Source organism: Salvelinus namaycush, unplaced genomic scaffold (assembly GCF_016432855.1).
Source record: "Salvelinus namaycush isolate Seneca unplaced genomic scaffold, SaNama_1.0 Scaffold1986, whole genome shotgun sequence".
Classification (NCBI taxonomy): Eukaryota; Metazoa; Chordata; class Actinopteri; order Salmoniformes; family Salmonidae; genus Salvelinus; species Salvelinus namaycush.
In genome coordinates this window covers 1-25,454 of record NW_024058770.1, presented here as the reverse complement: position 1 = coordinate 25,454, position 25,454 = coordinate 1, and the positions used below count along the sequence as shown (strand labels likewise).

The window sequence follows — 25,454 nt, the reverse complement described above, 5'->3', positions numbered from 1 at the left end:
GAGGGGAATACTCACTCTCTCACACAACAGAGAAAAGGGGATATGCAATTCGCACACTCACACAGCACAGACTGACCTGGAAAGAAAATACAATTTATAATAATATATGTAGGTTGTGTATGTACACACACACACACACACACACACACACACACACACACACACACACACACACACACACACACACACACACACACACACACACACACACACACACACACACACACACACACACACACACACACAATCTCACTGGGCACACTCATACCTCTAAATATTTTTTTTTATCCCTGTGTAAATTACAAATAATTTATCCATTTTTATATTAGCTATACTACCTTAACAGTCAGTTGTGGGGAGCAGAGGCGACTTTAAAACAATCTATGGACACACCATCTCACATCGGAGACAAGTTAACAACTACCTTCCTCAGACAGTCAAGACAACGACCAAAAAATTAATTAATTAATTTATACTCAAATCTGCTTTAGACGAGAAAAAATTAAAACAGACTTAAATTCTAATTAAATTACTTCGCTAACAGCGTGCTCCCTCTCCTGGGTGGTTTTCATTACGGAACGGACACATTGGTGGCGTTTGCAGGTCGAGAGTACTTTGCACCTCTGAACAGAGTGCCAGCCATAATTTGCAAACTGATTCTACATGTAGAATCGAGGGAAAATGTCAACAATCAGACCCTCACCGGTGGGGTGGTCCGTAAAACAGACCGCGCCGAACAAACGGCAAATAGATCGACATTCGCTGCGGTATGTGCGCTCCGTTGGTGCACAACATAGCAAAACTCTTTTTAAACGAAAACCAGTGTTCAGGCAGTACTTCCTTGTTTCTGTATTTGTTTTTCTACGTTTGGAGCCTAATGAATACGACCCTGTCCTCATTCCACAGTGATAAAGGTCGGTCATGTAAACATGTTGACAAGAAAAAAATGTAAGGGAAAGAAATTCATTATCATTCACCCCAGGTCCATTTTATACCCAGTAATCATAAAAATACAGTTAAATTAAATTCATAAATCGTCATGGTGAGGGGTAATTGATTCTTCAGGTCCATATTGAGGGAAGAAGGCTCCTCCCCCCTGTATTATTACATCATTGTGTCCATCTGTCCAATCAAAGTGATCCTAGTGGACGTCTCGATGTCATTCTCTGTCCTCCGTCTCTATTGGTCAGTGGGACTTCCTCTTCATGTCGCCACCCTGGCTTTGGTTCGCATCTGAGGTGGGGGGGGGTTAAAATAATTTGTTACATCATGTGTAAATGACATGATGCAGAAAAATACTGAACACCTAACACACAGGGAGGAGATGCTTCATCGACAGACAAGACACGTGCTTCTAGTGTTAGCCTAGTCATGCAGTAACACAGGCATGCAAATCACCGCTAACAATGAAACAGGCAGACAGGTTGGGAAAGAATAGTTTACAGCCAAACAGTGAGTGAGCGATATCAACATGACGCAGGGAATGACAACAACACAAATGGAGGAAGGGAAGAGGAGGAGGGAGGTAAGGGAGGAGGAGGAGAAGTACTGGAGGAGGAGGTGTGAAGTTTACCTGAGAAAGCAAGCTGCAAGTGAGGAGGTAGAGCAGCCTGTGACCCTGACTGGAGACTCTTATACAGATCTGAGGAGAGATGGAGGGAGGGATGGACAGACAAGAGGAAGAAAGAGTGAGGAGGTTAAAAAAAGGGAAGCATGGAGAGGGGGAAGGGGTTGAGGAGAATAAAGGTGAGAAAAGGAACATTAAAAGATGAAAGTAGAATTTGAGTAAAACATCAAATCAGAAAGTGAGGGCAGATAAAAGGGAGGATGGATGGATGGACGGAGGGGGAGAAGGAGTGAGGGATTGGATGAGAAAACGAGACAGGCAGGGCAAGAGGGTTACAGTGAGAAACCTTTAGCATAGGCATATTAGAGCTGATTATATTTCAGTATGGATCCACAGCACGCACACACACACACTGCACACCACAACACTGACCATGAGTAACACAAACTAAGACTAGATGAATCTCAAGGGACCACAAACAAATCTATCTGCGGCTTCATTTATTTTGCCATCTTAATAAACACTGATTTTCTTTGTCATTTGATCAAATTCATCCAATAAAATGTCATACTAATGAAGTAGTAAATTCTAAAGACCTTTACCACATCATGATGTACAGTACAGACTTTTTCAGTGGAATTAAGAGCCCTAGAAGTTCTACTGAACCGTAGAGAACAGAGATAACAAATGCTTTATTTTTGATCCTATATATTTGCATGCCCGGTGCTTTGAAAGATCAGTCTTGTGGAGCCACTGCCAGTTGGGCACCGGTTGCCAATTACTCACCCATTAAGTCGCTCTGTGAGAGGCTGTATCCTGAGTTGGTGCCCGTGCCCAGGCCGCTGACCCCCGGGGCACCAGGAGGAGTGAAGTTGAGCAGCGATGGGAACTGGAAGGGCAGTGAGACGGGCACTAGCCCCCCCAGCATCCCAAAGCCAAGTGGCCCGCCCAGGAGGGGACTGCCAGCTGACACCTAGGAGGAAGGGGGAGGGAGAAAGAGAAAGAGAGAAGGGATCAGGTGACTCAACTTGGTGACATAAAGTGCCCGACACAATCTCTTCCTTTCTCTTCTGTTCTGTTCTGACGACGTGGCCAAGCCTTTGCAGAACATACTCAAAACTCAAGCGAGAAAAATGCAGTCAATATGTAAGAGGTGCTTCTCTTGATCCTGTTTTTCACACTTCTTGGCACTTTCTGGTCGCATGTGATTGGCTGACTCACCTGCGTCAGGTGTGAGGTGACGGAGGGTGTGGCCATGGTTGCCGTGGGCACCCGACTGCCTACAGCCTTGGCTCTGCCCACGGCCCTCTGTCTCTGTCCGTGACTGGTCGAGACCGTGCCGGAGGGGGAGGGGCTGTTGTCCGGACGACTGGTGACGGGCGACATGCGCATGGGGCTGCTGTTGGAGCTAGCGCTGCTAACGCTACTACTGCTAATGACACACGGAGCCTTCTGGCTCCCTGCGAAGCTATAACTGCCCTGGCCCGGCTTCACCTGACCCCCACCTTGGACACTAAATGGGGGGCGGAAGCCAGCAGTCTTGGGGGACTGGTACTGGAGAGGGCTGGAGATCATTTGAGAGTGAGAGAGGAGGTTGGAAGAGGAGGAGGAAGGGGAGGAGATGGGAGGAGGGGTGGGGGCAGGGGGGCGAGGGGTGAGCTTGATGATGGGGGAGGAGTTGTTGCTGTGGGAGGACTTGGTGAGAGTTGCCTGCATGGGGGTGATGAAGTTGGACTGGTGGTGGGGCTTGGATTTGCCCTGGTGGTGGGAGGGGGACTGGGAGGGTGAAGAGCCCACCGTGGAGGTGAGGTAGGAGGGTTGCTGGGGGCTCTTGGAGTTGAGCTGCTGAGGGCTCTTGGAGTTGAGCTGCTGGGGGTGTGAGTGGGAGTTGGTGGCACGGGACTGAGGGGAGGAAGAGGACATGTTGCTCATCATGACACTGCCGTTACTGCTGCTGTTGGCTTTGACACTGCTCTTCCCTAGTTCTGATATTGCCACCCCCATGCCCAGGGAGACCTTCTGATGGGGGGGCAGGAGCGGAGAGGCTGTGGGAGGGGGCCGCTGCTTGGTGGGCGGGGAGGGGGACGATGGTGGGTGGAGCTTACTCCCTCCAGTCATGCCCCCTTGCCTGTGAATGGCGGTTGCCATGCTGACATTGTGTCTCTGAGTCTGTCCCATAGAGCCTGCCCCTTTCATCACGCCGTACACTCCGTCGGCGCCACGAGACACCAACGTGGCCCCCGCGAGCTGCATGCGAGCCGACGACGCCGTGGAAGTGGAGGGAGAGGTAGATAGCGTGGTCTTAATGTTGGCCATCGATGGCATCGTCACCATCGTCGACAAGTTGGCGTTTATCTTGGAAAGAGAATGTGAGGTGAGTAGGGAAGACGAGGGGGAGTAGTGAGGGGTGATGGAGGGGGGGGAGGTGTTGGGGATCTGGAGAGGCGGGGGGGAGAGGGGGGAGGTGAGGGTGAGGTCAGTGACGCTGCCGTGGGGACCCAGGCCCTTGGCGGCTTGGCTGAGGAAGGCGAGGGCGTGGGAGACGGAATCCAGGGAGGGGGCGCGGAGGTCCTCGTCCAGCGAGTCGGACAGGCAGATGGGCTCCGAGGGGGACGAGGAGGTCCGGCGGGCCTGGATGACGGAGGGGGTGGAGGGGACGTGGGGGAGAGAAGGGGTGGTGGCGGTGGGGAGATTGGGCCTCTGCTGGATCCATTGGCCCTCCTGGAATACAGGGAAAGGACAAAGGTTAGCATTAGCCCCGCATCAGAACACATGGCACCGCAAGTAATACCAAATAACCATCTTGTAGAAAAGGTTACAAACGTCAATTGAGAGTGAAGAGATGTCACTGACCTTTGCTTTAGCCCTGGGGGTGGGGACCATCCTTTTCTTGACCCTGGACAGAGAAACCAACGGTGTGTTAAGTTAACATCCGCACAGGAATGCTAATCCATCTGTCAATCAATCATCTGTTTCTTCAGATATACTGTACATCTTCTATCCATATAGTCTATACATCCCATCACATACTCTGTGTGTGTGTGTGTATATATATACTAGTTAGGATCGAGGGAAAGATGAATGGAGCAAAGAGATCCTTGATGAAAACGTGTGTGTGTGTGTATATATATATATATATAATATATACACGTGTATATATACACACACACATATATAAATAATACACACACACACACAGAAAGTATTCAGACCCCTTGACTTTTTCCCCATTTTGTTACATTACAGCCTTCATTCTAAAATGTATTTAATCGTTTTTTCCCCTCATCAATCTACAGACTATCTACCCCATTATCACAAAGCAAAAACAGGTAAACGGAAATAACATTTACATAAGTATTCAGATCCTTTACTCAGGACTTTGTTGAAGCACCTTTGGTAGTGATTACTGCCTCTAGTCTTCTTGGGTATGACACTAGAAGCTTGGCACACCTGTATTTGGGAAGTTTCTCCCATTCTTCTCTGCAGATCCTGTTGGAAGGTGAACCTTCGCCCCAGTCTGAGATCCTGAGCGCTCTGTAGCATGTTTTCATCAAGGATCTCTTTGCTCTGTTCATCTTTCCCTCGATCCCGACTAGTCTCCCAGTTCCCGATGCTTAAAAATATCCCCAGAGCATGATGCTGCCACCACCATTCTTCACAGTAGGGATGGTGCCAGGTTTCCTCCAGACGTGACGCTTGGCATTCAGACCAAAGAGTTCAATCTTGGTTTCATCAGACCAGAGAATCTTGTTTCTCAAGGTCAGAGTCCTTTAGGTGCCTTTTGGCAAACTCCAAGCGGGCTGTCATGTGACTTTTACTGAGGCGTGGCTTCTGTCTGGCCACTCTAACATAAAGGCCTGATTGGTGGAGTGCTGCAGAGAAAGTTGTCCTTCTGGAAGGTTCTCCCATCTCCATAGAGGAACTCTGGAGCTTTGTCAGTGTGACCATCGGGTTCTTGGTCACCTCCCTGACCAAGGTCCTTCTCCCCTGATTGCTCAGTTTGGCCGGGCGGCCAGCTCTAGGAAGAATCTTGGTGGTTCCAAATTTCTTCCATGTAAGAATGATGGAGGCCACTGTGTTCTTGGGGACCTTCAATGCTGCAGACATTTTTTGGTACCCTTCCCCAGATCTGTGCCTCGACACAATCCTGTCTCGGAGCTCTACAGACAATTCCTTTGACTTCAACGCTTGGTTTTTGCTCCGTCAACTGTGCCTTTCCAAATCATGTCCAATCAATTGAATTTACCACAGGTGGACTCCAACCAAGGTGTAGAAACATCTCAAGGATGATCAATAGAAACAGGATGCACCTGAGCTCAATTTCGAGTCTCATAGCAAAGGGTCTGAATACTTATGTAAATAAGGTATTTATGTTTTTCTTTTTTAAATAAATTTGCATAAGACTCTAAAAACCTGTTTTTGCTTTGTCATTATGAGGTATTGTGTGTAGATTGATGAGGAAAAAATTGTATTTCATCAATTTTAGAATACAACTGTAACATAACAAAATGTGGAAAAAGTCAAGGGGTCTGAATACTTTCCGAATGCACCGTAGATTTATACTCCGGACTCCGACATTGCTCGTCCTAATATTTCTAAATCCCATTATTTTACTTTTTAGATTTGTGTGTATTGTTGTGCATTGTTAGATATTGCTGTATTGCTGCACTGTTGGAGCTAGGAACACAAGCATTTCGCTACACCCGCAATAAAGTTTGCGAGATATGTAAATGCGACTAATACAATTAGATTTGATCTGTCAATCAGGCATATATACAATAAAAGGTATAATTGCCATTTTAAAGCCAACTTATTTATAAGGTCCAACTATAGTTGAGATGACTTACATGTTGACAGTGAGGTGACTGTGTACAACACGGCTCTCCTTGAACAGCATCCTGGCCTGCATCCAGCCCTTGGGCCACAGTGGTTTGACCTCGTTCTCCATGAAGGCCTTGAGGTAATCCTCCACGGAGAGAGAGCACTGAGACGACTCCAGTTCATAGGAGCTCAACTTCACACGCACCAGGTTACACAGCAGCGACCTACACACACAGAGAGAGAGAGAAATGAAGGAAGCTTACTAATCTATTATCTTTTCAAATCAACCACTTCCTGTATGACTTTGCTCGAGAATTTCACTTTAGTGTCTAGGCCGGATTACTATAAAAGCACTTTGTGACAACTGCTGATGTGAAAATGTCTTTATAAATAAGATTTGATTGAGGGCAGTGGATGGGCCGTCACCTGAGCTTGTCGTCCCAGACAAACTTCTTCCGTGGGCCCATCATCCTCTTCCCCGGCTTCCCCTCGTCCTCCTCCTCTGATCCGTTCTTCTCTCCCTCTCCAGGCTGCTGCCTGCTAGGATCCAACACACACACCTCAGTACCAACATGTTCTAACAACCTCAATATATACCCGCAGAGGCAGAGACGCATATAAATAAAAGCAGTGATGAACACAGGCAGAGTAGGGCACTAAAAATAACCAAACACCCATTATGGATAAGCGATATAGCATTACAGTATATCAGGGGTACTCAACTACTATTTAAGACGGTCCAGTCATACAAATTTCCTAGGTGGCAAAGGTCAGGATGGATTTTGTCATTTAGTAACAAACCCCCACCCAACAACCCCAAACTGTTCAAATTGTTCACATCCTTCTTGTTGTTTGAAAGAAAATGTTGCCATTTTAAAGCTCATTTCCTGCAATTCTATACATTTTGCCATATGATACCTGAGTGAATTGCTCAACAAAATCAAATGGGGGCCCGCTAGGGGTCAAGGCCCCTGAGCGTACCCATCTACCTAACATGGGCTATTTGATCAACAGGACATTTCTGACAGGTACTAAATCGAAATAGCTCTCTGTCAGGGAATGTCAAACTGCCCAATGCAACATCAAATGTAGGAAAATGTCAAATGTAAAGTCGGGACTCGCGGTCCGTATTGACCCCGTTCTGGGTCCGCATCCGGACCACGGTCCGCCTGTTGAGTATGGCTGCAGTACACTATGGAGTATTGTAATCTTCTTACTTGGCAGCCTTAACCATGCAGTCCATGTTGTATCGTTGGATCTGCTCGGGCATCACACTGCACACAGCCAGCTTCAGCTTCAACAGGGGCGTACGCAGACGGTCATCCTGGATGTTGAGGCTAAGCTTCTTGAGGCGTTTGAGAAGGGCCTCTTTATTGCAGGGCACAAAGGCCTCCAGGTGAGAATACACCTCCCCACGTAGCCCCATCGGCTGCTCCTGCGCCTGCAGCTCAATACTGGGGGAGGAGAGAGTGGAGGGAAGGGAGAGGAGCAACAGAGGGAATTAACAGGAGTGAGAGAAAGGGGGATGGAGAGAAAGATGGTAAGCAAGGAAAGGGGATAAAGAAGAGACGACAAAGAATAAAACCATTTGCGTGCGAGAGAAAAAGATGTTGGGAGAAATGTACAACAGAGTGGGGGTGAAAAAGACAGGAAAAGAGATGAACAATCGACTCCAATATCAGCATTAAGACACATTCAGGGTGGAGACGGAGAGAGATGTACAATGTGTCAAAAGAATGACTAACTCACTCCAGTAGGATGTTATTCATATCCAGGGTGAAGAATTTCTTCCTTCCCTCTTGATCAAACTGACGAGAGGCCTGTGAAGAAAAGAGGTTGGTGAGCATACTGTCTTCCATGGAAAGACGCGCAAAAGCAAAAAGGAGCCTTCCGTGTCAGTTTCAAAATGGCTGCATCGTCATCTTGACAGTTTTCGCTCATCCTTGATTTGTCACTCTCTCTTTCTTCTCTCTCCCTTTTGGCCACCAGTTGTCTGTTGCTAGTCTACCTTTCTTTCATGTGTTTTGCTCTCATCCGCTCTTCCTTTCTGCTCTGCTTTTCTCTAACCTCTCCTCGCATTTTTACCACCCTGTCAAGAAATGCATTACAAATCTTCCAAGAACTGACACTATTTTAAGTGATATCATCATGGTTTAAGAAAATGGCTGCCACACATTTCAACTGTACAAAATTCCAGGAAGTTACTCAACAATTAAATCAAGGGATGATCACATAAACTTTAAATAAACAAATCAATCTATGATAAACTGGAAAGCCCCATCAGTGCGACTCACCGCCCGTAGGTCCTCGATGCGCTTGATGAGGGGGGCGGGCAGGCCGTCAGGGAGCGGAGGTGGGTGTAGGAGACCCCCTGCAACCCCCAGCCCCCTCCCTAACCCGCCCCCACTCGGCTTCGGCCCTGAAACTCCAATTCCCATCAGGCCATTCTCTCTCCCGGGCGTGGCCACATGCGGATTAGCCGAGCTGTCCAGAAGGCTGAAGTCCAGGTCACCCAGAAGATCCTGAAGCTCCTTCTCATTTGCCGAGCCCAGCAGTGACATCATGGCAGCCCAGACAGCTAAAGGACAAGGCTGACTTCTGCATCATCCACTACGCTGGCAAGGTACGGACCGGTGAGATTACATATAGCGGGTGGAGGATAGTTTAAGGGATAGTTTGGTTTTTATTTGTAACCCAAAGATTGGTGTAAAAATACAGAAAACTATCCCTTTAAAAACGTATGGCTCTGCCGTATTCCTCGAGTCAAAGATTAAACATTTACAATGCACTGGGATGTATTATAGACCGATTTTTCCGCTGAGGCAATTTTTTGTGGCTATTTTTATGTATCCACTTACAAGTTACTTTGGTTTACGTCATCTGCACTACTTGTAGACCCCAGAGCCTTTGGCTTGTAGTGTTCTTGGAGGCACACCAGGTCCTTTTGGAAAGCCACCGTTATAATGTGTCCTGAGGCATTGTCTGTTCCGTCACTAGCCCCTATCCTGTTCCCATCAACCTCTGGCTGCTGTATCGCTCTTGACGCACAACTTCTCCTCTGTGGTATTCAAATCCCGCAGGAGTATCACCCTGGTTTTATGTATCAGATACGTGGGAGGAGGTTTTGGCTAGTTTCTCTAGCGTCCATTCAGTGTTGCGCAATAGAGACCCGGGCCCTTTCCAGTGCAGGCAGTCCTGCTGTACACCGTAACCACATCTGTTTAATATTATGTCCACGTTGTCTTTAAACACACTTTTCTGGAATGATTTGGAGTCTTATGTCACCCCTAGTGAAATGAATTTGGAACCTCAACAGTCATTTTGTTGTATATCACCACTCTCCGACAGTTCAATTCAATAAACTTTATTCATCCCTGAAGGGCTATTATTGCTTATATCTCTCTAGGCCTGGATGGCTCTGACCTTCTCCCCCCTCCCCAGGTGGACTACAAGGCAGATGAGTGGCTGATGAAGAACATGGACCCCCTGAATGACAACGTGGCCACGCTGCTCAACCAGTCCACTGACAAGTTTGTGTCGGAGCTCTGGAAAGATGGTAAGTTATGTCCCCTGTCCTGTCCACATGGTTAACAGAGAAGGAATGTGTTAGCACCGGCTTGATGATGAACAGTTATTATTCGTTAGATTGGTTAATTCATCATAATTTAAGCCTATTTGTTTTAGGGATTGTCAATGTACAATGTTTGCTGCTTATTTAGTTAACATGGTACTAATAGTAATCAGTCGGACTTCAGCCTACTAACCTCTGTTTATGTTTTCAACCTTTTTTGTGTTTTTATTTTCTCTTCTGTCAGGTGTTTTTATCCCCCTGTCTCTCTGTATCGTAGAGATACAGAACAATGTCACTAGTCTTGATGAGCCTCCAGGTGAATGTTCTTAGCTGTAGAAGGTTCCATGCTTAGCAGCGCAGCATGGCGTTGTCCATAGAGATAGATGACGTTTTATGTTATGACATGCTGATGTAGATCCATGGCTTACCAGCGCAGCATGGTGTTGCTCATAGAGATAGATGACGTTTTATGTTATGACATGCTGATGTAGATCCATGGCTTAGCAGCGCAGCATGGCGTTGTCCATAGAGATAGATGACGTTTTATGTTATGACATGCTGATGTAGATCCATGGCTTACCCGCGCAGCATGGTGTTGCTCATAGAGATAGATGACGTTTTATGTTATGACATGCTGATGTAGATCCATGGCTTAGCAGCGCAGCATGGTGTTGCTCATAGAGATAGATGACGTTTTATGTTATGACATGCTGATGTAGATCCATGGCTTAGCAGCGCAGCATGGTGTTGCTCATAGAGATAGATGACGTTTTATGTTATGACATGCTGATGTAGATCCATGGCTTAGCAGCGCAGCATGGTGTTGTCCATAGAGATAGATGACGTTTTATGTTATGACATGCTGATGTAGATCCATGGCTTAGCAGCGCAGCATGGTGTTGTCCATAGAGATAGATGACGTTTTATGTTATGACATGCTGATGTAGATCCATGGCTTAGCAGCGCAGCATGGCGTTGTCCATAGAGATAGATGACGTTTTATGTTATGACATGCTGATGTAGATCCATGGCTTACCAGCGCAGCATGGTGTTGCTCATAGAGATAGATGACGTTTTATGTTATGACATGCTGATGTAGATCCATGCTTAGCAGCGCAGCATGGTGTTGTCCATAGAGATAGATGACGTTTTATGTTATGGACATGCTGATGTAGATCCATGGCTTAGCAGCGCAGCATGGTGTTGCTCATAGAGATAGATGACGTTTTATGTTATGACATGCTGATGTAGATCCATGGCTTACCAGCGCAGCATGGCGTTGCTCATAGAGATAGATGACGTTTTATGTTATGACATGCTGATGTAGATCCATGGCTTAGCAGTGCATCATGGTGAAGCCTACCTCCATACAGAGGCTCCCGTCGCTCCTAGGCTGCATGCCATTGTTGGTCGTCTATGTCTCAGTACTAGTGTAGTAGTCAATAGGCCATTGGAATGCAATACCTTTCAGCAATGCTCTACTCCTGCTAGCATTAGATACTGCCTACTTAGACTAAATTGGTCTGAAAAGCCTGTTTTATTGTTTTGTTCAATTTAAATTATTTAATGATTACATCATGAAGAAAATACAACAAACAATAATACAGACTTTTCAGAGGCAATTTATTCCACTTCCCAGAGAGTAGTTATAGTATAGGTACCTAATCATTTGGTCACGGGACCTATTTTGTATTAGAACCAATACGGAAGTGTCTGCCAATTTACTACTTGGAATACAGGAGACCTAATGTCTTATACAGACAGGTGTCACGCTTCAAATATCACTGTTGTTGACAACACACACAACCAAAATTATTCACAGATGTCTTTCCTATTTCCACACAATCTGTCACGGTTCCCTGCCCCAATAGGGCATAAACCAAACATTCTGCTTATTGCTACTGCTTATACACACAAATCATGTTAAAAAAACATTTGAATATCTTTTTGCTTTTCTAACCGTGAATGAGGCTGTCCTCCAGAACTTATAGGCAACCTTCTATCACCATCCCCGTTCCTCCTTTGTCCTTCTCCATGGACTACTTCTCTACAACCTACCCTACCGTACTAGTACTCAAGCATGACACTTTATCCATACACACACCACTCTACGGCCTCACGGCCACTGCGGCTTGGGACTTTCGTCCCACTTACGGATCTTGCAGGGGAACACCCCCCCACTAGAGACCTATCCTACACGGAACCTACCCTACACTGTAGTGTCCACCTACGGAACTTGCAGAGAACTAGCTCCACTCGGGACCTATTCGTACGGAACCTACCCGTAACCCTATATTTCTATGGATCTTAGCAGAGGAACACCCCCCTTGGGACCTATCCGTACAGAACCTACCCTACACCATATATTACGACTGGTCGTAACGCGAAGGAACTACTTGAATAAACTATAGGCTTTCTAGGTCCCGTATCCCTATAATCGTTCAGCCTACGACTCATCATCTCCCCAAGATGTCATGAATGAGTGGTAACATGATGTAGGAACTGTGTCTACCTTGTTTTTGGTGCCGGCTCCTGTTTCACTGATTCGGACTCTTTAGGTTCGACTGTAATCGTGGTGAATCCTGCGACAACGCCAACTGTTAGGTTCTGAACAAGCAGAAGACAAACCAAGTTTATTGACCCACTGGGTCATACAGCTGCAAAGACAAAGACATGTTTACATAAGCACATATATTTATACCCTCCTACGAGGCAGAGTCAACTCTTTGCACATCTTGACAGCCACTACACCCTCTGTTGCTAGGCAGGAACTTAATTGGTTCCTCTCACTGGTGTAGTCATGGCCCTGCCTGATGCTGGAACCTTCGTGGGCGTGGAAGTATATGTGTGTGGGATTGGACTGTTCCTTCTCACTTCAATCTGACCTGACCTCGGGCCGGATTCCTCGCTCGCTCCCTAAGCCACGACTATCCTACCTTATCAGTGACTGAAACCAGACTGTTGCCTGGTGTTCTAGTCTGGTAACATGACTAAGTATATTTCAAGCTAGAATCCAACAATAGTGACAGAATCACACATTACTTCCCAAACAAGTACATTTCTGTCTCCTTGGCTATAGAAGGTTGTAGCATAGCCTCTGAATGTCATAGAGACAAACCAAAGATATCCCATATGCGTATGCGTCTTTCCCCTGCGTTTTACAACTTGTTTCTAGCACAAACATTGCGTTATTAGATCACTGTATATAATCAGGTAAAAAAAAAAAAAGGAAAATATTAAGCTAGCAAGGGGTAGCCCTATGCTTTTTAGCCATTTTCTTAACCAAAGCCACATAAATTCGCGCCCTGGTTTTAAATAACACGCCAAGCCTCCACTGACACTGAGATATTTAAGGAGTGTATGGTGTCTGAAGGAATTGGCTGACAAAGTCTATGGATAGTGGACTATAATTTCATCTGTCAAACAGGTAGGCCTACTTCTTATGTCTTGAATAGGAAGAAAAAGGCTCCAACACAAAGCCCTCTTGTTGTTAGTAGCCTAAAGTCAAATTAAAATGAAGATCGTTTAAATGAATTAGGCCTTCTTGAATTAGCATTTCAGCACCCATGCGCTGTCAATCTCCGTGGCTGCCAAGTAATGTAAATTACTTGAATATGGCTTATTGTGAGGTCAGTAACTATGATAAATAGCTTCATTATGGGCAACGAAACATAGTTTTTTATTAAAATCAATTATAGCAGTAGCAAGCTTACCTCCGGTCCTCCTTCTCATCTTCACGTTCTTCCTCTCAAACTGAACAGGACATCAGTAGGGCTAGTCCGCACACACAAATATAGCATTTTGGGGACGAAGCCTTTGACTTGCCTCCTGAAGTGCCACCGTACACAGCACAACCATTGGTTAGGCTGCACAAAAGACTTTAGGCCTACATCAACAAGAGCAGGGCAGGCCAAGGCTCATGATTGGGACAGCCTATCAATTGCTGTGTGTAACTCAACTCTCCCTCACTCTCTCTCACTTTCTCTACCGCACCTGCTGTCTCGACCTCTGAATGCTCGGCTATGAAAAGCCAACTGACATTTACACCTGAGGTGCTGATGTGTTGCACCCTCTATAACGACTATTATTATATGACCCTGCTGGTCATCTATGAACATTTAAACATCTTGGTCTTAATGGCAATGCACTCTTATAATCTCTACCCGGCACAGCCAGAAGAGGACTGGCCACCCCTCAGAGCCTGGTTCCTCTCTAGGTTTCTTCCTCGGTTCCTGCCTTCCTAGGGAGTTTTTCTTAGCCTTCGTGCTTCTACATCTGCATTGCTTGCTGTTTGGGGTTTTAGGCTGGGTTTCTGTATAAGCACTTTGTGACATCTGCTGACGTAAAAAGGGCTTTATAAATCAATTTGATTGATTGATTGAGAGTGTAGCCTATTTTTACACCATCCCAGCAGTGCAAAAACTTGGGAAGGAAGTACATTTTCTTCAAAATATAATGTTGCCCTGTACTTTTCCAAGCATGCTCTTCATATAGCCTAGGCCTATAGTCTAAGGATCATTTTATTGAGACCACAGTAGTGGCACTTGATATTGCGCGCCCAGCAGAGAATCAGGGATGAGGGGCATCATCAGGCACACATCCAGATATAATAAACAACTAATTCTCAAACACTGAGCAATACACTCTTAGAAAAAAGTGTTCTTCAAATGTCCCCATAGAATAAACATTTTTGGTTCCAGGTAGAAACCTTTTTGGTTCCAGGTAGAATCCTTTTTGGTTCCAGGTAGAATCCTTTTTGGTTCCAGGTAGAACACTTTTTGGTTCCAGGTAGAACTCTTTTTGGTTCCTTGAAACTCAAAAGGGTTCTGCCTGGAACCAAAAAGGGTTCTTCAAAGGGTTATCCTATGGGGACAGCCAAAGAACCCCTTTAAGTTCTAGATAGCAAAGAAAAATCTATGAGTGTATGACATTTAATCAATTCCAAATTACATGATCCTCCCCTGGACTAAATAAAAAAAAATACTAAACTCTCTCCCTGACTGAAATTGAAAAAGCATGCCCCTCCCCCATTTCCCTCAGGGTAACAATAGTGTACATTTCGACCGCTTCCTAACAGTATGGTGGAAAGGTTAAGAGCACTGGTTATTCAGTATTCCGAACCAAAGCCTATTCTCCTGTCTGGGTTTTATTCCCTTTCCAAGGCATATATTTAAGCGTAAAGGGAATTAAAGAATTGAGGCTTGACTGAGGAAAGATTAATGGCATTCATTTCCCCCTTTTATTTTTTCAAAGTAGCAGAGAATTGGAACCACATGTAGTATTTGGCATTTCTCTTGGCCCGATTCTACAGTACTATAGACGTTGATACACAGCAGGTGTGACAGTGATACAATATCTACAGACTAAAAACTGAAAGTCTGGAACTTTGTAGGACATTCCTAGAGTTCTGTCTGCCTGAAACCCTAGGAGATAACACAGTTGGAGGTTTGATTTTGATAAATTACCTGTATGGACACTTGGATAAACAATAGTTAATTCATCAGCATGCCTCATATCAAAACTTATGCCACATGTTGGAAATATAATGCTTGGCAACACGCCAGCCCAGCAATAATGTCACACCAAAATGAAACAAGGCATGTTGAGAATCTGAAGTTACGGATATGAAATGGCCCTGTGTGACTGACTGTCAGATTATGCTAATATGATGGAAAAAAGACAATGTGTAGGAAAGGTCCCAGGCTGTGAAATGCCTTTAGTTTCATACCAAAGAATAGGTATTTCATTTGTAGTTATCCTAAAAGGTTGTCACTTTGAATGACTGCTGAAAGGAGTAGTGTGGGAACGTAGTGCTCAAGAAGACCTGTTTTTACCACTAGCAACCATCAGCTGTACTTAGCCTGAAGAACGTTTACGAATACAGACCCTGGAACCAAGCATGTATACTGTATAGCAGTGGTTCCCAACTCCAGTCCTCCAGTACCCCCAACAGCACACATCGTTGTTGTAGCCCCAGATAAAAGCGCCTGATTCAACTCATCGAGGGCTTGATGATTACTTGACGTGTTGAATCAGTTGTGCTTGTCCGGGACTACAGTTTTAGGTGATCCTCTTGCCCTGTCCTTGCCCCACCCCCACAAATCCACAGAGGCTGCCAATCATACTTAGAGGTCCTCATCTATCTACACCTGCAGCTGACACACATTTCTGCTGGCTGCTGCTACTCCCAGCATCCTGTCTGTCTGTCTGTCTGTCTGTCTGTCTGTCTGTCTGTCTGTCTGTCTGTCTGTCTGTCTGTCTGTCTGTCTGTCTGTCTGTCTGTCTGTCTGTCTGTCTGTCTGTCTCTGTCTGTCTGTCTGTCTGTCTGTCTGTGATCTAGCTCCCAACACCTCTCTCCAAGTCTGACCCCCCCTATCTTCTAACCCCTTTCCTTCCCTCTCTCTCTCCTCGCCAGTGGACCGCATCGTGGGCCTGGACCAGGTGGCGGGCATGGCGGAGACGACGTTCGGCGCCACCTACAAGACCAAGAAGGGCATGTTCCGCACGGTGGGCCAGCTCTACAAGGAGTCCCTCACCAAGCTCATGGCCACCTTGAGGAACACCAACCCCAACTTCGTCCGCTGTATTATCCCCAACCACGAGAAGAAGGTGAGTAGTATATCCTGTCATACTTTACATGTCAGTCTAACTATACCAGGCCACCTGTTCTATACTATAGCCAACAGAAGGGGTGAGACTTGAATTGATCTCTTAATTTCAGGGTTTTCTCTGAGTATATATTGCTAGACCTTCTGTAGACACAAGGTTAATAGGTAATACTCTTTGCTTGTACACCTGTACCAGATTTTTGTACTATTTATTTATAACACTTCATCTCTCTCCCATGTCAGGCTGGTAAGCTGGAGCCCCATCTGGTTCTGGACCAGCTGAGGTGTAATGGAGTTCTGGAGGGGATCCGTATCTGCAGACAGGGCTTCCCCAACCGCATCGTCTTCCAGGAGTTCAGACAGAGGTAACCACGGAAACAGGACACATAACTATTGTGCTTGTGTTCTTTGTCTTCACTGTGAGCCGACTAGACTGCCCTCACTTACAGTGATCTCTGGGAATATGCCAGTGCGTTAACTCCTAATACCTCTCTATTTATCCCAGGTACGAGATCCTGACCCCTAATGCCATCCCCAAGGGCTTCATGGACGGGAAACAGGCCTGCGAGAGGATGGTAAAGGGCTTCCAATGTTATCTATTAATTAACTAACACAATGAGAAAAAGTGTTGAAACTCATGAAAATATGAGTTGTGTCAATGCACCACCCTGTTTAAAATGATGCAAATAACAAATAAAAAAGATCTGATTTGCATGCTGACTTTCCTCATTTACTCGTATTCTCCTGTGTATTGTAACAGATCCGAGCGTTGGAACTGGACCCCAACCTGTTCCGTATCGGCCAGAGTAAGATCTTCTTCAGGACCGGAGTCCTGGCCCACCTGGAGGAGGAGAGAGACCTGAAGATCACTGACATCATCATCTACTTCCAGTCTGTCTGCCGCGGCTACCTGGCACGCAAGTGAGTCATTAGGATTAACAATTGATTTATAACTTAATTCATATTTATATAGCCAGACTTTCCAGACTTCCAGGCTTCAAATCACTTTGCATAGTAAGTACCATGACTCAGCAGCCCCACTGTCTGTCCCCTATCACTCAGTCAAGTAGGTTTAAATGTCCACCTCATTACTGAGGCATGTTCATGCCCTTTGATTTCAATGCAATTCACAAAAATGGGGCATAAGTACAGATAAGTTATGAAGTTGCTAAAACTGCTAAGTCAAGTCAAAATGATACTGTATGTGTTATGTTTTGGGATACAGCTGTGGCCAAGTTAAGTAGCTAAAGTAAAGCTGTATGTGATATCAGTCTCTTAATTATGCATCTCCTCAGGGCATTTGCTAAGAAGCAGCAGCAGCTGAGTGCTCTGAAGGTCCTCCAGAGGAACTGTGCTGCCTACCTCAAGCTGCGCCACTGGCAGTGGTGGAGACTCTTCACCAAGGTGAGTGGGGGTTTTACTGATGGAGCGTGCCGTGAGACCACATCTACACCCACACAGGATGCATATGACCATTTCTCTACACCTTATCCTATTCCTTTCTTCCTTTCCTCCCTCCCCTGACCTTGATGGGACCCTCCTCCTTTTTCTCTTCCAGGTGAAACCTCTGCTCCAGGTGACCCGGCAGGAGGAGGAGATGCAGACCAAAGACGAGGAGCTGGTCAAGGTGAAGGAGAGACAGAGCAAGGTGGAGGGAGAGCTGGTGGAGATGGAGAGGAAACACCAACAGGTGAGTTACTACCTGGAGCTCTACCTGATCCCCTTACCATGGTTCTATATCTCAATTTAGCTATTCTTCTGAAGTATGCACTGCCGAAGATAAAACAGCATATGAACTTACTCCAGCCATTGTTAATGTCGTTGGCTTCCATAGTTCATGCTGTGTAGTACTAGTTCGGCCACTGGGTTTGAAAGTTGAGTAGTACACTCTTAAAAGGGTTCTGCTGTTGTCCCCATAGGAGAACCATTTTTGGTTCCAAGTAGAACTCTTTTGGGTTCCATGTAGAACCCTCTGTGGAAAGTAGAGGTCAACCGGCATGGCCGACCGGCATGGCCGATTAATTAGGGCCGATTTCAAGTTTTCATAACAATCGGTAATCGTCAATTTTGGACGCCGATTATGGCCGATTACATTGCACTCCACGAGGAGACTGCGTGGCAGGCTGACCACCTGTTACTCGAGTGCAGCAAGGAGCTAAGGTAAGTTTCTAGCTAGCATTAAACTTATCTTATAAAATAAAAATCTTATAAAAAACAATCAATCAAAAAAGCACTGTCGTTGCACCAATGTACCTAATCATAAACATCAATGCCTTTCTTAAAATCAATACACAAGTATATTTTTTTTAACCTGCATATTTAGTTAAAATAAATTAATGTTAGCAGGTAATGTTAACTAGGGAAATTATGTCACTTCTCTTGCGTTCTGTGCAAGCAGAGTCAGGGTATATGCAGCAGTTTGGGCCGCCTGGCTCGTTGCGAACTGTGTGAAGACCATTTCTTTCTAACAAAGACCGTAATTAATTTGCCAGAATTTTACATAATTATGACATAACATTGAAGGTTGTGCCATGTAACAGCAATATTTAGACTTATGGATGCCACCCGTTCGATAAAATACGGAACGGTTCCGTATTTCACTGAAAGAATAAACGTTTTGTTTTCAAAATTATAGTTTCCGGATTTTACCATATTAATGACCTAACACTGAACCCAAACCGGCTGCGCGCGTGCGCCATCGTGCGCTATCGTACATACATTTATTTTGCGCCCCCACACCAAACGCGATCACGACACGCAGGTTAAAATATCAAAACAAACTCTGAACCAATGACAATTTGGGGACAGGTCGAAAGCATTAAACATGTATGGCAATTTAGCTAGTTAGCTTGCACTTGCTAGCTAACGTTCATTTGTCCTATTTAGCTAGCTTGCTGTTGCTAGCTAATTTGTCCTGGGATATAAACATTGAGTTGTTATTTTACCTGAAATGCACAAGGACCTCTACTCCGACAATTAATCCACACATAAAACGGCCAACCGAATCGTTTCTAGTCATCTCTCCTCCTTCCAGGGTTTTTCATCTTTGAACTTATATGGTGATCGCATCTAAACTTTCATAGTATTACCATGACAACCGGCAACAAAGTTTGTCTTTCAATCACCCACGTGGGTATAACCAATGAGGACATGGCACGTGGGTACCTGCTTCTATAAACCAATGAGGAGATGGGAGAGGCAAGACTTGCAGCGCGATCTGCATCAGAAATAGGAATGAGTTCTATTTTAGCCCTTGGCGTCGCAGACGCTCGTTGGCGCGCGCGAGCAGTGTGGGTGCAATAATTGAATAACAAGGATTTCTAAATGTATTTTGCGACGCTCGCGCTCGCGTACGCGACGTGTCCGGTCTGGTCAGCATGTTATATTTTAGCCCTTGGCGTCGCAGACGCTCGTTGGCGCGCGCGAGCAGTGTGGGTGCAATAATTGAATAACATGGATTTCTAAATTTATTTTGCGACGCTTGCGCACGCGACGTGTCCGGTCTGGTCAGCATGTAAAGCTCGTATTTCTGTGTGTTTATTATATTATAATTAAGTCTATGATTTGATATTTGATAGAGCAGTCTGACTGAGCGGTGGTAGGCACCAGCAGGCTTGTAAGCATTCATTCAAACAGCACTTTCCTGCGTTTACCAGCAGCTCTTCGCAATGCTTGAAGCACAGCGCTGTTTATGACTTCAAGCCTATCAACTCCCAAGATTAGGCTGGCAATACTATAGTGCCTATAAGAACATCCAATAGTCAAATGTATATGAAATACAAATGGTATAGAGAAAAATAGTCCTATAATTCCTATAATAACTACAACCTAAAACTTCTTAACTGGGAATATTGAAGACTCATGTTAAAAGGAACCACCAGCTTTCATATGTTCTCATGTTCTGAGCAAGGAACTTAAATGTTAGCTTTTTTACATGGCACATATTGCACTTTTACTTTCTTCACCAACACTGTGTTTTTGCATTATTTAAACCAAATTGAACATGTTTCATTATTTATTTGAGACTAAATAGATTTTTTATTTATGTATTATATTAAGTGTTCAGTCAGTATTGTTGTAATTGTCATTATTCCAAATATATATATATATATATATAAAAATCGGCTGATTAATCGGTATCAGCTTTTTTTGGTCCTCCAATAATCGGCGTTGAAAAATCATAATCGGTCGACCTCTAGTGGAAAGGGTTCTACATGGAACCCAAAAGGGTTCTACCTCGAACCAAAAGGGGTTCTTCAAAGGGTTCTCCTATGGGGACAGCCAAAGAACCGTTTTTGGTTCTAGAGAGCACCTTTTTTGTAGACTTGAGGAGATTTGACCTTTCGACATTCTAATCGAATAACATCTAGAAAAGAAGCGTAGGTAAACTTTGCTCTCTATCCTCTGTGTCCCCCACAGCTCCTAGAGGAGAAGAACATCCTTGCAGAGCAGTTGCAGGCGGAGACGGAGCTGTTTGCCGAGGCGGAGGAGATGAGGGCCCGCCTGGCCGCTAAGAAGCAGGAGCTGGAGGAGATCCTCCACGACCTGGAGTCCAGAGTGGAGGAGGAGGAGGAGAGGAACCAGAGCATGCAGAACGAGAAGAAGAAGATGCAGTCCCACATCCAGGTCAGAGAGAGAGCGAGAGAGAGACCCATATATGCACATATGGATGCAGCATGGACACACACACACACACACACACACACACACACACACACACACACACACACACACACACACACACACACCATCAGTTGATGAGTTAATGTTGGTTTAGATGGAATTCCTTCTAACTAAAACTATTGATAACTTCAGCATTGCAATACATATCCTTGCACTGAAGATACTGAGTGTTTCTGTTGGTTGAACGTATGTATGTCCATTGTCTATCCATAGGATCTAGAGGAGCAGTTAGATGAAGAGGAGGCAGCCAGGCAGAAGCTGCAGCTGGAGAAGGTGACTGCCGAGGCCAAGATCAAGAAGATGGAGGAGGACATTCTACTGCTGGAGGACCAGAACTCCAAGTTCCTCAAGGTCAGAGAAGAGGGCACACTTAAGACTAATTTATACAATCTGCTTCCACATCGTCCGACCGTCTGCCTGGTCCTCTCGAACACAACCAGAATAGACATTATAGAATGTCCCCTCCTGTCCGCACCAACACTGAATACGGAACCGTGTGCATTTGATTGAAGCGGAAAACATAAATTAGGGATTAGACTTGTATAGAGCCCTGAAGGGTACAGGGATAGTAGAGATGTTTAAGATTATCTTAATCTGATACAAATGATTTATTAGAAGATGCCATGAAGGGGAAGCTAAAGAACCACATGCGGCTCTGAAGCCACACATTGCAGACCCCTGTTGTAGAAAACTGTAGAGAGGTTTAACGTCTCTCCTCTCCTCTCTCCACCCAACAGGAGAAGAAGCTGCTGGACGACCGTGTGGCCGAGATGACCTCCCAGCTGACAGAGGAGGAGGAGAAGGCCAAGAACCTGGGCAAGGTCAAGAACAAGCAGGAGGTGATGATGGTTGACCTGGAAGGTAAAGGCTTCACTGTGGCTCTTCCTCGATTGGTCTCCTCGATTCCTTGCTCTCTTTCTTCCTTGCTCTCTTTCTTCCTTGCTCTCTTTCTCTGCCTTCATTGGAGGAGAAGGTCCAAGGTCCTTCCCGTCAGGCATTCTTCTCCAAAGCCTTTTGATGATGCAAGGAATCCAGGAAAGATTAGTTGTAGAACTTACTGTAACTCCCTCAACATGGCAGACGTTCAACTGCATATAATAACATTAAGATAAGACTACAGACTGGATAAGATTAAGACTTCTCTGGTAGTGTGATTCTACGTATGCATAGGAATTCCATTTAAGTTCGGACACCACAATGACTTAATGGTTTACCAAGCGGAAGAATCTGGTTACTACTGCTTGAGTGGAATGTTTGAGTGGATACTTTTGAGTGCTGGGCCAACATCTATTTTCATCGTTTGGTTGATCCCGCCGCCCTTCCACCTCGTGTGTGTGTGTGTGTGTGTGTGTGTGTGTGTGTGTGTGTGTGTGTGTGTGTGTGTGTGTGTGTGTGTGTGTGTGTGTGTGTGTGTGTGTGTGTGTGTGTGTGTGTGTGTGTGTGTGTGTGTGTGTGTGTGTCATCAGAGCGCCTGAAGAAGGAGGAGAAGACTCGCCAGGAGCTGGAGAAGGCCAAGAGGAAGCTAGACGCTGAGACCACGGACCTCCAGGACCAGATAGCTGAGCTACAGGCCCAGATAGAGGAGCTCAAGATCCAGCTGGCCAAGAAGGAGGAAGAGCTACAGGCCGCTCTGTCCAGGTGAGATACTCCCCCTTCAGCCCCAAAATGGATTCTCAATAAACGTTCATGGGTTGTGTTCAGTTTGCACCATACAGTCGTGGCCAAAAGATTTGAGAATGAAACAAATATTATTTTCCACAAAGTTGGTTCCTTCAGTGTCTTTAGATATTTTTGTCAGATGTTACTATGGAATACTGAAGTATAATTACAAGCATTTCATAAGTGTCAAAGGCTTTTATTGACAATGACATGAAGTTGATGCAAAGAGTCAATATTTGCAGTGTTGACACTTCTTTTTTAAGACCTCTGCAATCCGCCCTGGCATGCTGTCAATTAACTTCTGGGCCACATCCTGACTGATGGCAGCCCATTCTTGCATAATCAATGCTTGGAGTTTGTCAGAATTCGTGGGGTTTTGTTTGTCCACCCACCTCTTGAGGATTGACCACAAGTTCTCAAAGGGATTAAGGTCTGGGGAGTTTCCTGGCCATGGACCCAAAATATCGATGTTGTGTTCCCCGAGCCACTTAGTTTTCACTTTTGCCTTATGGCAAGGTGCTCCATCATACTGGAAAAGGCATTGTTCGTCACCAAACTGTTCCTGGATGGTTGGGAGAAGTTGCTCTCGGAGGATGTGTTGGTACCATTCTTTATTCATGGCTGAGTTCTTAGGCAAAATTGTGAGTGAGCCCACTCCCTTGGCTGAGAAGCAACCCCACACATGAATGGTCTCAGGATGCTTTACTGTTGGCATGACACAGGACTGATGGTAGCGCTCACCTTGTCTTCTCCGGACTAGCTTTTTTTTGGATGCCCCAAACAATCGGAAAGGGGATTCATCAGAGAAAATGACTTTACCCCAGTCCTCAGCAGTCCAATCCCTGTACCTTTTGCAGAATATCAGTCTGTCTCTGATGTTTTTCCTGGAGAGAAGTGGCTTCTTTGCTGCCCTTCTTGACACCAGGCCATCCTCCAAAAGTCTTTGCCTCACTGTGCATGCAGATGCTCTCACACCTGCCTGCTGCCATTCCTGAGCAAGCTCTGTACTGGTGGTGCCCCGATCCCACAGCTGAATCAACTTTAGGAGACGGTCCTGGCGCTTGCTGGACTTTCTTGGGCGCCCTGAAGCCTTCTTCACAACAATTGAACCGCTCTCCTTGAAGTTCTTGATGATCCGATAAATGGTTGATTTAGGTGCAGTCTTACTGGCAGCAATATCCTTGCCTGTGAAGCCCTTTTTGTGCAAAGCAATGATGACGGCACGTGTTTCCTTGCAGGTAACCATGATTGACAGAGGAAGAACAATGATTCCAAGCACCACCCTCCTTTTGAAGCTTCCAGTCTGTTATTCGAACTCAATCTGCATGACAGAGAAAATGTTTTGAAACGGTGAAATCGAATGAAATGAAATGGAGGATGTACTATGTGAACGCTACCTGGATCAATACGGGGAATAGATGATGAATAGATAAGCTTTGCCCACCATGCAAGCCTGTACCGCGCATGTTGCCTGTTCCTATGGCAACCGGCCCAACCTGCCCGGCCACTACTGTGGTCCAGTAAACCATACCGGCTAGATGTGCACCCACACATATACTCCCACTTCCATCGCCTGTCCCCATAGCAACAGTCCACTCTACAGGGCCCAAGCAGTTGAGACCCAGCGGGCACACACACACACACACACACACACACACACACACACACACACACACACACACACACACACACACACACATAAAAAAATACCACAGTTTACTATAGAATACTACAGTACTTAGTATAGAATTGTGTAGTATACTGTAGAATACTATACTACAAACTGTAGAATCCCTCGATCGTGTGTAGAACTTAGTATAGAATTGTGTAGTATACTGTAGAATAATATACTACACACTGTAGTACTTCTCAATCATGTATAGTACTTGCTATAGCACATTGTAGTATACTATAGAATACTATAGTAAATACTACAGTATACTGCAGACCTCAAAAACACTAAAGTAATGTTCACAAAAGCACTACAGTCCACAAAAACCCTACAGTAATGACTAAGGTATATACACAGATTTGCAGGTGTTATAGCAGGTGCAGCAAAATGCTTATGTTACTAGTTCCAACACTGCAGTAGATTGTAAATACTACAGTACACTACAGTAAAGTCCGCAAAAACACTACAGTGAATACAATATTATTTAACCATAGTATACCATAGTATTTTTTTCACATGGGGACATACCCTCATGTTGGCTTTGAACGAAATATTTAAAAGCAGCCACACAGTCCAGCTGCTTAGTTGTTCAGTGGCATCGGTTCACTCTAAACTAAACTAATGCCTTCCTTAGTGCAGTGCGTGCTGGTATGCTGGCTATCACCCTCACTAAAGACATTTAATACACACGCACACTCTGAGGCAGATTGATAGAGATTGATGATGTGCTCCATCCAAGTCTCTCACTGCATTTTCCAACGGAAAGGAAAAGGAATCTCAGCTTGGGCATGGCAGCCATGACGGATCGTCTCACACCTCAGAGGGAATTGGTCACGGAATGTTTGTTTGTACTTCACAGACGTTTATTTTTAA

At 45.3% G+C, this 25,454-nt stretch overlaps 2 protein-coding genes across 2 annotated transcripts; one reads left to right on the top strand and one right to left on the bottom strand.

The window, feature by feature from the left end:
* Window positions 1–216: 216 nt before the first annotated feature.
* LOC120037922 (ubinuclein-2-like) lies at window positions 217–8,952 on the bottom strand. Its single transcript, XM_038983881.1, has 10 exons — window positions 8,683–8,952; window positions 8,138–8,208; window positions 7,606–7,842; window positions 6,815–6,925; window positions 6,415–6,612; window positions 4,421–4,463; window positions 2,789–4,288; window positions 2,354–2,540; window positions 1,574–1,642; window positions 217–1,233 (listed from the first exon to the last, which is right to left on the bottom strand). Exons 1-10 carry the CDS (start codon window positions 8,950–8,952, stop codon window positions 1,187–1,189), a joined length of 2,733 nt encoding a protein of 910 aa, XP_038839809.1. The 3' UTR covers window positions 217–1,186.
* LOC120037924 (myosin-10-like) lies at window positions 8,952–22,888 on the top strand (the record flags this gene model as incomplete). Its single annotated transcript, XM_038983883.1, has 12 exons — window positions 8,952–9,011; window positions 9,830–9,944; window positions 16,375–16,568; window positions 16,811–16,932; window positions 17,073–17,142; window positions 17,328–17,488; window positions 17,863–17,971; window positions 18,126–18,257; window positions 20,987–21,193; window positions 21,464–21,601; window positions 21,988–22,111; window positions 22,717–22,888. Coding segments are annotated over 12 exons (1,604 nt in total), but the record flags the coding sequence as incomplete, so codon positions are not given.
* Window positions 22,889–25,454: the final 2,566 nt, after the last annotated feature.

What these genes read in the sequence shown, in the direction of transcription:
- LOC120037922 (XM_038983881.1), bottom strand. Translation starts at nt 8,952, where the DNA reads ATGATGTCACTGCTGGGCTCGGCAAATGAGAAGGAGCTTCAGGATCTT. An exon ending in ATGAATAACATCCTACTGGA is followed by an intron (nt 7,843 to 8,137) that starts GTGAGTTAGTCA and finishes CTCCTCCCCCAG; the next exon opens with TATTGAGCTGCAGGCGCAGG. An exon ending in GTCTGGGACGACAAGCTCAG is followed by an intron (nt 6,613 to 6,814) that starts GTGACGGCCCAT and finishes CTGTGTGTGTAG; the next exon opens with GTCGCTGCTGTGTAACCTGG.